The 15,301-nt window shown below is 36.9% G+C and overlaps 1 protein-coding gene across 2 annotated transcripts in view; it reads right to left on the reverse strand.

Moving 5' to 3' along the window:
- KIF26B (kinesin family member 26B) overlaps positions 1-15,301 on the reverse strand; it is a 1,779,156-nt gene that overhangs the window by 290,687 nt on the left and 1,473,168 nt on the right. For both annotated transcript variants that reach the window (XM_044058109.1, XM_044058116.1), the window contains 2 exons: positions 8,364-8,457; positions 5,509-5,771 (listed from right to left, as the gene is read on the reverse strand). In XM_044058109.1, coding sequence (XP_043914044.1) covers positions 5,509-5,771; positions 8,364-8,457 — 357 coding nt within the window. The remainder of the gene's footprint in view (positions 1-5,508; positions 5,772-8,363; positions 8,458-15,301) is intronic.

A 15,301-nucleotide genomic window follows, 5' to 3' on the forward strand; every position in this document is an offset into this window, starting at 1 on the left:
TAACTAAATATGGTGGACTTTTGTGAGAGGTGTGCCTTCAGAATCATTGTAGAACTACTGCTCTCACTCACTGTGCCAGTTTATCTGAGAAGTGGATGGTTGTCAGTAAACATGAGATGGTTACTACATTGTCTCAGAATGCGCATTTCAACCAAGCTGGCTATGGAGACAGTTGGAAAGTGCAGATCTGTGGTTCCAGATACTAACTAGCAAGTGCTGCATGGTACATAAAACCAAAGTAATACATAACCAGGAAAAATGACTTGGGTTGACATTTAGTTAGTTAGTTAGTTAGTTAGTTAGTTAGTTAGTTAGTTAGTTAGTTAGTTAGTTAGTTAGCTAGCTAGTTATATTTGTTTACTGGATTAGTGCACTGATCTCAGTGGACCATTTGCAGGCACAGCCATTTATTGGATCATATAAGAAATGACAAGGATATGCTAAAAACAAATTATTTCGTGTTAGTTGGACGACTGGTGGGCAAATGGATCATTATATACTAATCTAGTATAAATGACACAATAATTTAAAATAACATTCTTCTTTACTTCTTCTTCGAGTTCATCCACCTCTTATGACTTACAAAGTCAGTCCATTATCATGTTGCAGTTCTTTTCCTTTAACTTTCGATTCTACCTCTGCTCATAGGTCTGACGGGAGTGCATTACCATCTACCTCTATGAATGTTAACTTTTCAGGGGGTCACCTGATTCTTTTGTTACTACTCAGGGAAATGGGTATACTAAGAAAATCGAGGGAATCATTGCGCAACAGTGACTGGGACTAAATATCCAGCCCTAGTCGTCAAAAGCTCCACCAGTGTAGGAAAAGCCTGAGTAACTGAGGGGTAGTTCTCTTGCTGCAGAAAGAAAAGTATCAGCACTTTCCAATTTAGACACAGTGGGAGAAAGGCAAAGACATACAAGGGTACAGATCCTGCTGAGGTAGGTGATGTCACATGTCCTACAAGCATGTGAGAGAAGACATGCAGTGTTCCAAACTCACTCAACATCCCCATTACAATGGGAAAGCTGCTGATGGACATACTGATAATATAAGAAAGCTTCACTTACTTCATCTCATCTCTAGAACTAATGTGGAGGCACAGGCAGCTAAACCCAGAAGTATGCCCTGATCCCACAATCCATAATACAAAAATAATCCATAGCTAACTCAGTTGGCATAATGGTTACGTTCTTCGCCTCCCACGCACATGGTACAAAGTTCAATCCTAAACTCTGGCCAGTGCCTGTATAGTCTGCATAAGCTCTTTGCACCTCTTTTGGGGTTCCACCCACCTCCCAAAAACATGCTGAGTGTTTCAAAGTCAAACTCACACAGGAATACAGTTGTGGGCAGCAGCAGCAGCACAGACTCTAGATGGTGCCTATAGTGGGCAATTGTTGAATAGACCAACCTCATTAGGCATCAACTGTGGTGTACAGAATCCTCTAAATAGGAGAACATGGAATCGCAGACTGTGCCATTTCAGGGCTAGCCAATCCTTGGTGTAAAAATGAGCTCAAAGTGATTTGGTCATGCTCACTAATGTCACCAAAAATGGGCATGGGTATGTGCCAGTGATAAAAGTGGGTTGAGAACCCATCCTAATCCTTCCTACTGAAGGGATCCATGCTAACAGTGATGGGGTCTATGTGCCTCTACTGGCCAGTGTGTGCCTGCATTAAAGCCCAACAACCCTGGGTTAATAAGCTGCTCTCCAGTTGCCCAGCTTGGGTTACCCAGGATAACTCTGCTGAGTGAAAACTAGATGTAAAATCAATCAACCTATCAAACATGAACTAAGAATGTCTACACTCAGTGTTGGTTCACTGACGGAAAGCATCTTGGAAGTGGAGACATGATGGTAAGGAGGAGATGGGACATCCTATGTATTCTGAAGACAGGATGGAAGGGCAGTGCAGCAAAGCCGCTTGAACTGGGATCCAGAGTCCACTACTAAGAGGGAAGACATAGTAGAAAGGGTGTAGGAATTGTGGTGAGGGAGACACTTCAGAAGACAATGAGGAATGCCATCAGATTTAGTGACAAACTCAAGGCAATCTTACTGCAGTGCAGGGATAAGGCACTATTCATAAGCTCAGCCTAAGCCCCACAGCAGGGTGATCATAATGAGGAAAAGAGTCCATTAAGCCAGGAGATACAGGTCTTACTAGATAAAGCAGGACAATAGGTACTGGTGTTGATAATGGGTAACCTGAATGCAGCTATCATGACAGACAGAGCAGGACATGAGGACTGCCTGGATCCACATAGGTGAGACAGCAGAAATAAAGAAGGAGAGGCCATTTTAGACTTCCATCTGGCAAATAGTTTTATGGTAGCCAACACCTAGTTCAGCAAGAGAGACACTAACAAGATCACATACAAGAGTGGTCAACATGCAACTCAGGCAGACTTCCTCCTAGTTATGAAAGGGCACTGGGGCAGAATCAAAGACATCCCCAGTGAAACAGCTGGCCCACATTATAAACCACTGGTTGCCACAGTCAGCTGCAAGCAGTGGTCAGAGAAGGCTCTATGGTCAACAGAGATTAAGCTGAAGATCTGGAAGTTAACTAGAGAGAAAGCATAGGAATTTGAGGAATTAGTCAAGGCTCTAGCACCTCAGGAAGATGAGGAAATAGGTGGAGATGAAGAAGAAGAATGACAGCACCTCAAAACAGCATGTGTGAGGACTACAGAACAGAAAATGCAACTGAGCCAAGTATGGAAATAAGGTGCATGAGAAAAGCTGGTGGTGGAATGCAGAAATCCAGGAAGTCATCCAAAGAAAACAGGAGTGCAGGAAAATGTGGGAGATGAAAACACTGACCAGGCTAAAAAGGAATACTGTGGGTTCACTGACAGAAAGTATCTTGGCGGTGGATGACATGATGGTAAGGAGGAGATGGGACATCCTATGTATCCAGGAGACAAGATGGAAGGGCAGTGCAGCAAATTAACTTGAGATGGGATACAGAATCTACTACTAAGGAGAAGGCAGGCTAGAAATGGTGTGGGAATTGTGGCAATAGCAAAGAACAAGACATCAGTGGCACTCTACCGTTTTCTGGAAAATGACCCAGCAAATGGCACAAAGAAACTCTATCAGATTGTAAGGCAAAGACAGAAAGATGAAGAAGACAGCCAGTCATCCTTCATAAGGAATGGTAGTAACAACCTGCTAACCAGTCCACAGGACATCAAAGGCAGAAGGAAGGAGCACTTCTAGTAGCTTCGGAATGAAGAAAAATGCCACAGAAGCTTTATCTCCCAGACAGAACCTATGATGTAAGAACAGGAGAAGCCCAGCCCAGAAGAAGTAAAGTAGCAGGCTCAGAGAGGTCACATCAAATATAATCAAGATGAGAAGTGGATCCTGATGGTACTCAAGCAGCATGTAGAGAAAGGCAAATCCTAGATGACTGCAGAATTTGCATATTAATTACAATGTACAAGAATAAAGGAGACATTCACAATTGCAGGCAGTACAGAGGTATCAAACTCTTGTCACAGTGCATGAAAGTTCTGAAGAGCATGACTGATAAACGAATATGCCGAGTACTAGAATGCAAAATGGGAGTTGAGCAGTTCAGATTCAGATCAGGGTGCAGCACAACTGACCAAATGTTTGCAGTGAAACAGATAACTCTGAAGAAGCCAGAAATAAGGAAAGAGTCCAACTGGGCATTCCTAGATTTGAAGAAAGTAAATAACTTAGGCTCCAAAAAAGCTGATTTGGGCAGTCCTGTGGTAGTTTAAAGTCCCAGGAACATTGGTAGAATTAGTGAAACTATGTACAAGGACCCAATGACTCAAGTACAAACAGTGTTCAGTCTCACAGAGGATAGGTAAGAGTGGATTGGAGTTCAGTTCTGAGTCCAGTGTTGTTCATATGGATGTTGGACTACATTAGCAAACAAGGCAGAGAGGACAGCTTAACAAAGTTGCTGTATATAGATGATGCGGCATTACAGGCAGACTCTGAGCAAGATCTATTATTGTATAACACTCCTATATAGATCAAATTGTTTTAACCTCTTTCTTGATTGTATTACCCATTGGATGATTCTAAAACCCCATTTCTACTGTTAAGAAATTGATTATTTTTCTTCCTCTGTAATTCATTGTAATTTTTGTATCTCTAATGGAGCTTTTCTCCCTAAGCCTCCATTGAAAATGGGCCTGACTCCCCAGTTGGACAAAAGGCAAGCAATATATAAATCTTCAGCAAAACATTGGTGAATAGAATGCAAAACTGAAAGCACATGTGATGAAACTGAGTGCAGATTAGACAGTTCTAATGGCAACAAATAGGGGAAATCAGAAGAAGCTGAAAATTGAGATTGAAGGTAAAATAGCTGGATGCGTAAACAGCTTCAAGTATCTGTGAGGGGTAGTTGAGGAGAAGGGAAGTCTGATTGAGGAGGTCATAGGATGAATCAAAAGGGTTCAGCCAGCTGGTAATGTATGACATAAGAATGCCAAAGCAGCTGGAAAGTAAGGTGTACTACACTGTACTGTGAACAGAAATCTGGGCAGTAAAGGCAGAGCCATTGAAAAAGCCAGAGGTGGTAGAGATGAAGTGCTTGAGAAGGGTGGTTGGATGCACTCTGTGGAACAGATGAAGAAATGATGACATCAGAGCAGATGCCAAAGTAGCTCCAACTGCAGAGATGGTCAAAAGAACAGATTACTGTAGTTCTAGCACATGTGCACAAAAGCGCAAGACAATCTGGTGAAGGAGGACAAGAGGAAATAAGGGCATGCAGCAAAGAGATAGATGGATTGTGTGAGAGCAGATGTGTGACAGTCAGGCATGACTGTTGCAGAAGGAAGGAGTGTGGCACTGAATCAAAAGAGAGCATGACACCCCGATTCCATGTAGAAAATGGGAAAAAGGGGGTTAATGATGATGATGATGATGTATGACTAAAATACTTCAATGGTTCCACTTCAAAACATAGCTTAGAAAAGAAATTCTCAGCCTTGTTATTTGTTTCATTATTAACTTACCTGCTGGCTATGTGTAATATATACAAGTGATTGTTTTCAAACCAAGTCTGGTAGAAATGGGGTGGTTACATAACAATACCTGTCTTTTGGATGAGATGTTAAACTGAGGTTACAGGTCCCTGTTCTGATGGCAGTTCAGATGGATCTTAAAGACCCCACTGCAGAGGTTCCCCTGGTGTTCTGGGCAAATTTTCTCAGTTTCTACAAATACTCTTTTAAACTGCCTTGAAAACATGGACTGAATCTTGTAGTGGCCTTGCTTTGTAAATAAAAGGTAAAATAAACTGAATAATATTTTCATAACTGCGCTGCTTAGTGCATGCTGTGAGTCTCAAACATGGGCTCATCTCTTAATTTTTGACTGATATAGACTCACACTGACAGCCAAAACTCATTGGTGGCATGAAATGAAAATAACTTAAATGTCAACATTTGACATATATGTACATTTCAGGTCATGTTCAGGTCAAATCACAGTTAAGATATTACCTGCATGCCACATATAGGATCCTCGCAGAGATAGACCCCTGGAGACTGGCCATCCTGTAGGCTACCAGTAGCTACTTCAGAAAGCAAATCTTTCAAGTTTTCTTCTTTGCCCCAGACTTCAACTGCTGACACCCGAACTGAGAAGCGGGCTCCAGTCTTCTCTTTACGCTCATTAATCAACTTGAAGAGCCAGGATATGGCACAGGGGATTATGCCAAGGTTCTGTGTGGAGTCATCCTTTCCAATCATGGTGTAAGACTTTCCTGTTAGATGACAATATGTGCACACGTTACTTATCATTTCTCAGGGTGACCGTTTGTCACAACTTACAGGGTAAAGCAAAAGGTAATCTTAGTTTTTAGAAAATTCAAAACCTGAATATAAATGGCTTTATATAAAAACTCATTATGGAAAAACTAAGTAAGTTGTTGAAAAAAAATGTAATGTCAGAGACAAAATAATATTTTCTGAATCCAAACAGAAAGAATTAGACATAGAGCAAAGGAAGAACTTAAGAGCTAGTAAAGATACCAAAAAAAAAGAGAATAAATAAATACAAATATGTCATCCAGTAATGTACTACACATATCTGAGAGCCTAAAGAGTTAAACAACAATATAAGTCTGGTACTAAGTTATTACAGCTAAATGTCTGACTAAGTGTTGTTTAAACACTTCCCAATCATTCTTTCCTGATTCATGGCTGTTAGAGAACAAGGAATGATAGCTTACAGGCATCTGCGACATTAAACCACTGCTTGAAGTGCACATAAAGAGTAGTGTGACATTTTACACGCTGTGAAAGAAATCAAGTTCTTTAACACTCTGTCCTGTAAAGGAAATTAGGGTCAAACAAGTTGTGTTTCTTAAAAACATTGATCACATAGCACAGAATGTAACTTCATACATGAGAATTAATCTCCAAGTACATGTCATTGAATCAGACTTTTTCATTAATAAATAGGAAAGCTTTTTTTACAAAGCTATGTACAGTACTAATGTTTGGTCTAGGAAATGTGTTACTCCAGGTCTAGGAAATGTGCTATTATAAGAAGAAAACAACACAGGATAGGAGATGAAGCTAGAAACTTTTCATTCAGTACTTTAAAAATGAATGAATATATATATATATATATATATATATATATATATATATATATAAATATATATATATATATATATATCCTTGCTTTGTACAAGGCATAGTTTGACCATGTGGAGTCATGCTCCACCATATTATTTTTTTTTGTATTTGCTGAACTAGGTTACAGGACTGATCCTACTGGTCTATTTTCATGCTCAACCAGGGGGTACATGAGATTTCCAATCAGATCAACAATAATACATAGCAGTCACCGTATAATGCTATGACTGTTAATTAAGCAATAACCCATGCCTGGGTGTGGGTAATGCCGGATTTACCCATGGTTGGTGTGGTTTGGTCACGAGGGTGAAGCCCGAGTGGCCAAACAAAGACAACCATGAGTAAATCCGGCATTACCCACACCCAGAAGTGGGTTATTGCTATTATACAATGACATTACTTAAGAAAAAAAATACTTTTCTTAAATAATGGCATTGTATAATGCCTCCATGCTGCCCTTCCACAGCTGTCTGGTATTCTGTGGCAGCTCTGATGTACTGCGCATGCATATGCTTACGCAGTTCATCAGAGCTGTGGGTGGAAGCAATGGAAAAAGCAAGATCTCCGTTGCTTTTTACAAAGTGTCTTGCTATGTTAAAGGAGTTTAATATAGCGAGACAGCTTTAAAAAAAGCAACGGAGAAAGGAAGATCTCCGTTACTTTTTTTAAAGCTGTCTTGCTATATTAAACTCCTTTAACATAGTGAGACAGTTTCTAAAAAGCAACATAGATCTTGCGTTCTCCGTTGCTGTAAAAAAAAAAAAAAAAAAGACTTAAACTAATGTAAAAAGTCCAGGTGACCGGACCTTTTTCTATTAGTATAAGTCTTTGATTTACAACGTGCACGCTGACCAATCAGCGTGCACGTTTTGGAATATTAATGGGGGGTCGTTGTATAATATACTTTTTTAAACAGTCAAACATACACACACAGACAGACACACTAGTTATAGTATATGTTACATTGTCAGACACAGGCAGCATGCAATTTTTTAAACAGTCACACTTGTAATATAATACAGAACTAATGCCGAGAATGGGGATTTTAGCATGGATTTCTTTGACTTCTCTGTTAAAGACACTTAATTTTTGCTTCCTTGAATAATAAGGGCTTGAGTTCTGAGAGAAATTTAGGAAAGGTTGTAATAGATTTTTTTTTATGTGGAAGGACAGTAGCCCAAATTTTAGGGTCAAAATTGGAGATAATAAGGGCATAAGTTCTGAGATAAATTTAGGAAAGGTTGTAACAGATTTTTTTTTTTTATGTGAAAGGATAGTAGCCCAAATTTTAGGGCAAAATTGGAGAATGTATGCTCAGTAAGGTGTAGTTCTGAAAGAGGGGCCTGAAGGGTGGCGCTATTTGTTGGAAGTGGTATAAGGTTGTAGGGGGTAGTACTGTCATGTAGTCTGCTTGTCAGGAAGGAAATGTGTTGAAAGTTAATTAGTAAGTAATAAGAATCTTTTCATCATATTAGATGTAAAAGACAGCAGCTTGGCTTCCAAGTCCAGCATTTTAGTTTAAAGTCTGATTTTTGCATACCCCTCTTATATTGCTATGCATGTTGTAAAACAGATATACTTGTCTGACACTGTACAGCTCATTCTAGATTAAATCTTTCCCTACTGTATACTATACCATCTGCTTGCACTAAGCCAGCATCTCTTGCAGAACCTGGTCTGCAGTTTATGAAACTGAAAAAAATTAAACTCACCAAGCTTGAGGTGACCAAAGCAGAAGACACAGCCATCTGCCCCATTCACCACAGACTGGATTACTTCTGCAACCGTTCCAGCGCACACTTCAGCCTGTCAGGAAAGATAGATGAAATTAGTCTGACAAGCAGGTAGAAAAGTTCGGAGAGCATAGTAATTTCTTACAAAATGCTTTATATCAATCAGTCAATTCAATAAACTGAAACTCCTATTTTACATACTGTAATAGCACTATGCAACCATGCTGAGATACACAGACAGATAGATAGATAGATAGATAGATAGATAGATAGATAGATAGACAGACAGATAGATAGATAGATATCAGCTCCTTGGTTGTATAAATGTTACTGCATAGCAGTATGATTTCTTACTGTATTCATTCCATGGCATAAAATTGGCTGGCTAAACTAAAAACTACAGTAATGAAAGATAAGATTCAGAATTAATTATCTGACATTTTACCAAATAGCTTGTCAATCTGTTTGATCCAACAAGTAAATGAGTTATTTTATTTCTGAAGCTGGACAACTGAATCAGCAGCCTCTGTTTTGATGAATGGTCCAGAAGCACAAGAAAGGACAGTCATCTCTATGAGTTTTGCTCACCTTGTAAATGATTTGGATAAAACTAATACTTGTATACTGTACTGGCAGGTTAATACCTTTTTAGCAGGGTACAGCAATGCTACACAGGAAGCACTTGGAATCAGAGCAGTGAAAGTGAATGTTGCCTAATAAATATGAATGCACATTCTAAAGAACAGAAATTTCTATATCCTCATCAGTTTTTCCCCTTTCAAATAAGACAAACTACATGGCAGAAAATGTCACATGACAGGAAATATTTTACTCAGTAAACAAATTACATATTACATACAATTAATCATCTAGACTGACAGGCAGTTAAGCCAATATGTTTTAACAGGAAAAGCTCTTAACAACATAAATACTGATGAGATGCTGTTCTCTACCTGTTGAATATTCATGCAACTTAAAAAAATATGAGCTTATGTGCTTCACAAGTTACCACAGACACTAAACTCAGAATGTATTGAAGAACAGCTTGCAAGTTATTCATTTTGCTGAAAGGCACCATGTCAACAAGTGACTTAAAAAGAACTTGTTATATCGGGTAGATGGAGGTGTGGGGGGGGATGTCTCAACTGCAGCAACACTAAAGTAGCCATATGTTCCAAAGTTCTATGAGCTTAAATCACAGAGACAGAAATTAAGTCCAGAAGCAGGGTGGGCTTGACCTTGACAGGAAAATTAGGAGGCAGCGACTAGTCATTCAAATACAATTCAAAATGGAGGGGAGGGTCTATACTGGTAGGTCAAAGATACAGGATGAAAAATTAAAATGCCAAGACAGTAGTGGGTTTATAAACTTTCTGAGCTCTAAAAATGTAATTAATGTATCCTTGTCTCTCAATTTGCCTTGTGTTTGCTTTCCCAAAGTTCAGCCAAGTCACCCAAAACTGAGTTATGCGTCATTGTTTTTCCTGTATCAAGAAATGTAACTCAAAAATGTCTAAAAATGCACAAAATATGGGGCAAGCCCCATGTCACTCCATCTCCACAACTTACAAATAACAGCTCCACAGTCACATACCATTAGGGAAATATAAACAATATACTGAAGTACACCAATATCTTGTACAATGTAAGCGACTGCTGTAAAAATAACCCAAGATTAAAAGAAATCAAAGAAAAGTCACGTGGTGAACAAATCCTTATCAAAGTGTAGTTATGTCCTGGTGCTTTCTGTAGTACTAAATGTAAGTTTTGATGATATTTGAGAAGCTTCAGCAGGTATGTTCACCAACAGACTTTCAAAAATAAATAAGGGCATAAATGCAACAGATCCTTCACTCTCACTTCTCTGTGCCTGGTCTCATTCCTTGCATCATCACTCCACAGGACTGGAACATGTGCACCTTAACGTCTGCATGGAATAAGTTCAACCATACTCTTAGGTGCCAGCAATATAGCCTACTGTGCTTGTAACAATATCGCCAACACCACGTCCATCCCAACAAGACAGCCATAGACACATGCACACACACACACACACACACACACAAACACACACACACACACACACACACACACACACACGCACACACACACACACACACACACACACACACACACACACACACACACACACACACACACACACACACACACACACACAAGGTTCATGCACCTTTCATTCTAGTCCCCAAACACACCATTAGCCATCACACTAAACTTAAAAACTTAAACCTGGAACATATCACAGGGGTGGAAATATTTAGCCAGAGACAGGTATAACTAACATGATAAAGCAAAATGGTCTTCTCCAGTCATTGAGTTTGGGGCACTCACTGGGTCTATATCAGTGAGGTGTTGCATTATAAAGACAGCTGTTCATTTGCTATCGAAACCTTTAATAGGGTACCAGATCATCAGAAAGTTACCCCAAAGGGCACTTATGTCTGATAACCATATCTTGGGTCAATCTGCTGTAATATATCTGTAAAGGAATTGCACATTATCTGAACCAAACAGACTATATTAATAAGTACCAAATGTACAAAAGCTGACTACAACAGAATTATCAACAAAATATACATATTTTATGAGAACAGTATCCTTGTTTTAAATACAGCTCTTATTTCTAACATTTTACTTTCAAAGGTGTGCATATGGTATTAAGGTATTTTCTAAGAGTGTGCCAAAAGCTGCTATTACACCCAAACATGCAGTAAATGATTCAGTCCATTAAAGAGCATCACAAATCTTGTGGTTACCACCTGAATGAAAATGCAAGTATACAGTCACATGTTTTTAGACTTTGATCATCAAAACTGTAACTCTCACATCATCTGCAGGATCTCACCACTGCAAAAAATGAACCTATTTTCAGGACTCTACCTTGTTTAAGCTATTAACTATACTTAGTGATGACATATTTGTAATCAGCATGATTTGAGATCTTTGACAGGACTTTTGTGTATGAAATGGGTCCAACCAGTGAAACAGCCTTCTTCAGTATTAGCTGCACAAAAATGCTTTGAATATATTCTTAGGTTCATAGGCTGGTACTAGGTTATCGGCCCTAGGGCCTATACAAGCCTAGCCATAACAATTCCCTGGCTATTTCTTCCCACACTATTTACTTTCCTGGACCCCTGTTCAGCAGGGCGACTGATGTGATCCCCGGGGTGAATTTCCTTTCTCCCATCCAATCATCAAGGTTCCTTTTGAAGTGGGCCAAAGAGGCGCTCTGCTTGACATGTAGGGGCAGTCTATTCCAGAGTCTGGGGAGTCTCTGGGTCAGGAATCTATCCCTCCAGCATGTTTTGTTTATTGTGATGACAAGATTTAGATCCCTGGAGCATGTGGCTCTGAGGGATTGGGATTTCTTTAAGTGTAGCATGTCCAACAGCTCTGGGTTTGACATGGCATTGTATGTTAAACAGAGATCGCCTCGGAGTAGACAATATGCGACAGAGTATAGCTGGAGTTTTTTAAGGCAGTCAGCATAGGGCATCTGCTTTAGGCTTGTGATTCTTTTAGTGAGGTATTTCTGCGGCCTTTCCAGTTGTTTTAGATGTCTTGAGAGGTACATACCAAATGGGGCACTGTATTCTATAATGCGTCTAATGAGGGATGAGTACAGTCGGACAATGACCTCCTTTTTTCTTGATGAAAAATCCTTAGTGATGAGGTGTGCCACACAGAAGGATTTCCTGACTGTTGTGGTGATGTGGTTATTGAAGGTGAGACATTTACTGAACATGTTATAATTTGAGTTACTGACCAAAACTTTAGATTTATCCATCTTTTAATGTAATAAATATCATAACAATTTTATACAAGCAATTAAAATAGAAATAGTTATAACATTCAATAAAATAACCAAAGTATTTACAAAGACATCCACTACAAATCAAATCAATTGATTAAACTATAATATCATGCTGTTGAGACTAAGATTTTTTAACAGGTTTTGTAAAGTATCCCATATAATATAATAAGATGTTTTTCTAGTAGTTCTTGATTTTATTGTCATCAATTCTATATGACACACTTCAGTCATAACATTTTTAAATTCATTAAATGAAGGAGGGGTATCTGAAATCCAATTTCTGGTTATTATTTTTCTAGCCACTGCTAGAATAGACCATAATAAGGGAAGTTTAACTTTTTTAACACTTTTAGGAACCGGTGTGTTAAATAATATAAGTGATTTAGAAACAATGAAATTATCTGTGGAAAAAGGCCTGCAAATAATCATTGATTAACTTCCAATATTACTTCAATTTTATACAGTCATAAAACATATGTGCCCAATCAGCATTTATTTCTACATTACATCTTTTACATAAGTTGTCTTTATTATTTATTTTATTCATCATTAAAGGTGTGTAGAAGGATCTATGCAAAAATTTCCAAGTAAAAAGCCTCCAATTAATGGAAGAAGTAGTTTTATAAGCAGATTCCAATATATATTGTTTATCTTGTTGTTTTGGTGATTCACCATTAATGGAAATGAAATAATTCCAATAGGTATCTGAACTGTAATGAGTTTCTTCTCTGATAATTTTATGTATGTATGAGAGCTTACCTTTATCAGAAACTCTATGTTGTAAATTTAATATCAAGTAATCAATCAGTATTGGAACAGATTCTTTAACTGTTAAAGACATTAAATCAATTTTATTAATAAGATGTTGTCTAAAAGTCTGAATTTCTAACCAACATGTTTCTCTCAAATCAAATTCTTGCTTTAAGAAGTCTAAATTTTTTACTTTATTATCAGACAGCAACTGATACCAATACTTTAGATAATTCTCTGTGACTAAAAGAGCTCTTTCAGAGGTGGTTGACAAAAGCATACCTTGTGTATACATTATAGGGAATAGAATAAAATTCCATTCCTTATACTTAGGATGCATGAATATAAAATTACGATAACTGATAATAATGTTTAATGGGTAACTAACTACATATTTTGGTGTAATGGATGAAGTACAAAATTCTTTTGGTAACCATAACATGGGGTTATTTACAATAATATTTTTATGTATTAAAGAGATTTTCATGAAGTGAATGCTAATTAGTTCCCAGTAATCTTTCCATCTTGCAACATATGACTGATCTATTAACAAAGTAATAACTTTTATAATAGAAGAGATAGTATATAGATTAAAGTCTGGAAATGAAATGCCCCTTGAGACCAGCTATTAGTATGTTTCTTTAATGCAATCCTAGGTCTATTAGGTGCCCATAAGAAATTTAACATTAGTGAATTCAATTTCTTAATAATTATTTTTGTAGGTGGGAGTATTATTGATTGTATTAAGTATAATATCTTAGGGAATACTATCATTTTAATAATTGTGAGTCTCTCTTCCATGGTAAAAAAACATATTGTTCCAGCTATTGAAAATATTTTGTATATTAAGAAGACAGGTACTATAATTATTATGTATAATAGATTTGATATCTTTAGTTAATATTATACCTAAGTAAGTTATCTGACCTGAGTTGGGTATATATTTGTTAAAATCATTAATGAGGACATTTTTTCGTGTGTATATTGGTAATATTTTAGTTTTTTCTTCATTGAATATTAAACCAGAGATATTTTTAAAATCCATCATTTTATCAAATAAGGACTGCATAGAAGAGTTAGATCCAGCTGATGTAATTAGAACATCATCTGCAAAAAGTTGAATTTTAGATATTGTATTTTCATCTATATCAAATCCTTCTATATCAGTACTGTTTCTGATCAAATTAGCCCAAGGCTCCATTATTAAAGTAAATAACAGTAGAGAGAGTGGACACCCTTGTTTTGTACCTTTTAAAATGGGTATTTTTTGTGAGACATATGTTCCTATCTTAATGTAAGCCAATGCTCCTTTATATAGATGTTCAATTAGATTTACAAATGCATCTGAGAAGTTTGTGCACTTCAGTAAGGTAAACAAGTAGTCCCAACTTACTGAATCAAATGCTGAACTTATAGCGAGACTAATAAGTGTTAAATCTTTCTTTTTCCTATTTGCAAAATCAATTAACGTTAAAGTTCTCCTTATATTATCAAAAGTATTTTTATTTACAATAAAGCCTGTCTGGTCTATATCTATAATGCCTGGGATGATTGTCTTTAATCTATCAGCAAAAATACTCATAAACATTTTATAGTCAACATTAAGTAATGAAATAGGTCTATATGAAGTGCATCTGGTTGGGTCTTTATTGGGTTTTAAAATTGGTGAAATAAATGTGTATTGCCAAGATAGGGGAGTTGTTAACTCATTTGGGCCAAAATAATAACCTTATGTATTAATGAATAAGTACTTTTGGGAAGAATTTTATAGATCTCTGGTATAATACCATCATTACCTGGTGCTTTGTTTGATTTAAGCTTGTTTATTTGTGTAATAACCTCTGTATATGAAATATTTTTATCCATTAGTTTTTTTGTTCATGTTTGTAGTTATAAATTTCTTTATTTTATCTTTAGGCTCCATGCTAATGTTATTATGATTAATTTTGTGAAAGTGATTTCTAAATTCATCTAATATTTCTGGTAAACTAGAAACATTCTTCTTTTTCCTTGGAGAGAAAATTTCTTTGATATGATTTTGTTTATTCAACTTTTTTGTTTTATTTTTAAGTCTATGTAAGTATTTGGGACTTATTGAGTAAGACAAAAACTTATATTTCTCTAATGTTATTTTAACTTTATGAGTTAAAATTTCTTTGTATTTCTCATTTAATTTATTTATTTCTTCAATGACTTTTTTGTCCATAATATTTTCTTTATTATTATGTTTGTATGAGTCTAATTTGTTTTGAATATCTAGTAATTCCTTGTCCCAAGATTTCCTTTTATTATTATACCATCTGATACTTTGTCCATATAAATACGATTT

Source organism: Protopterus annectens, chromosome 1.part2 (assembly GCF_019279795.1).
Source record: "Protopterus annectens isolate FY-2018-M chromosome 1.part2, PAN1.0, whole genome shotgun sequence".
NCBI lineage: Eukaryota > Metazoa > Chordata > Ceratodontiformes > Protopteridae > Protopterus > Protopterus annectens.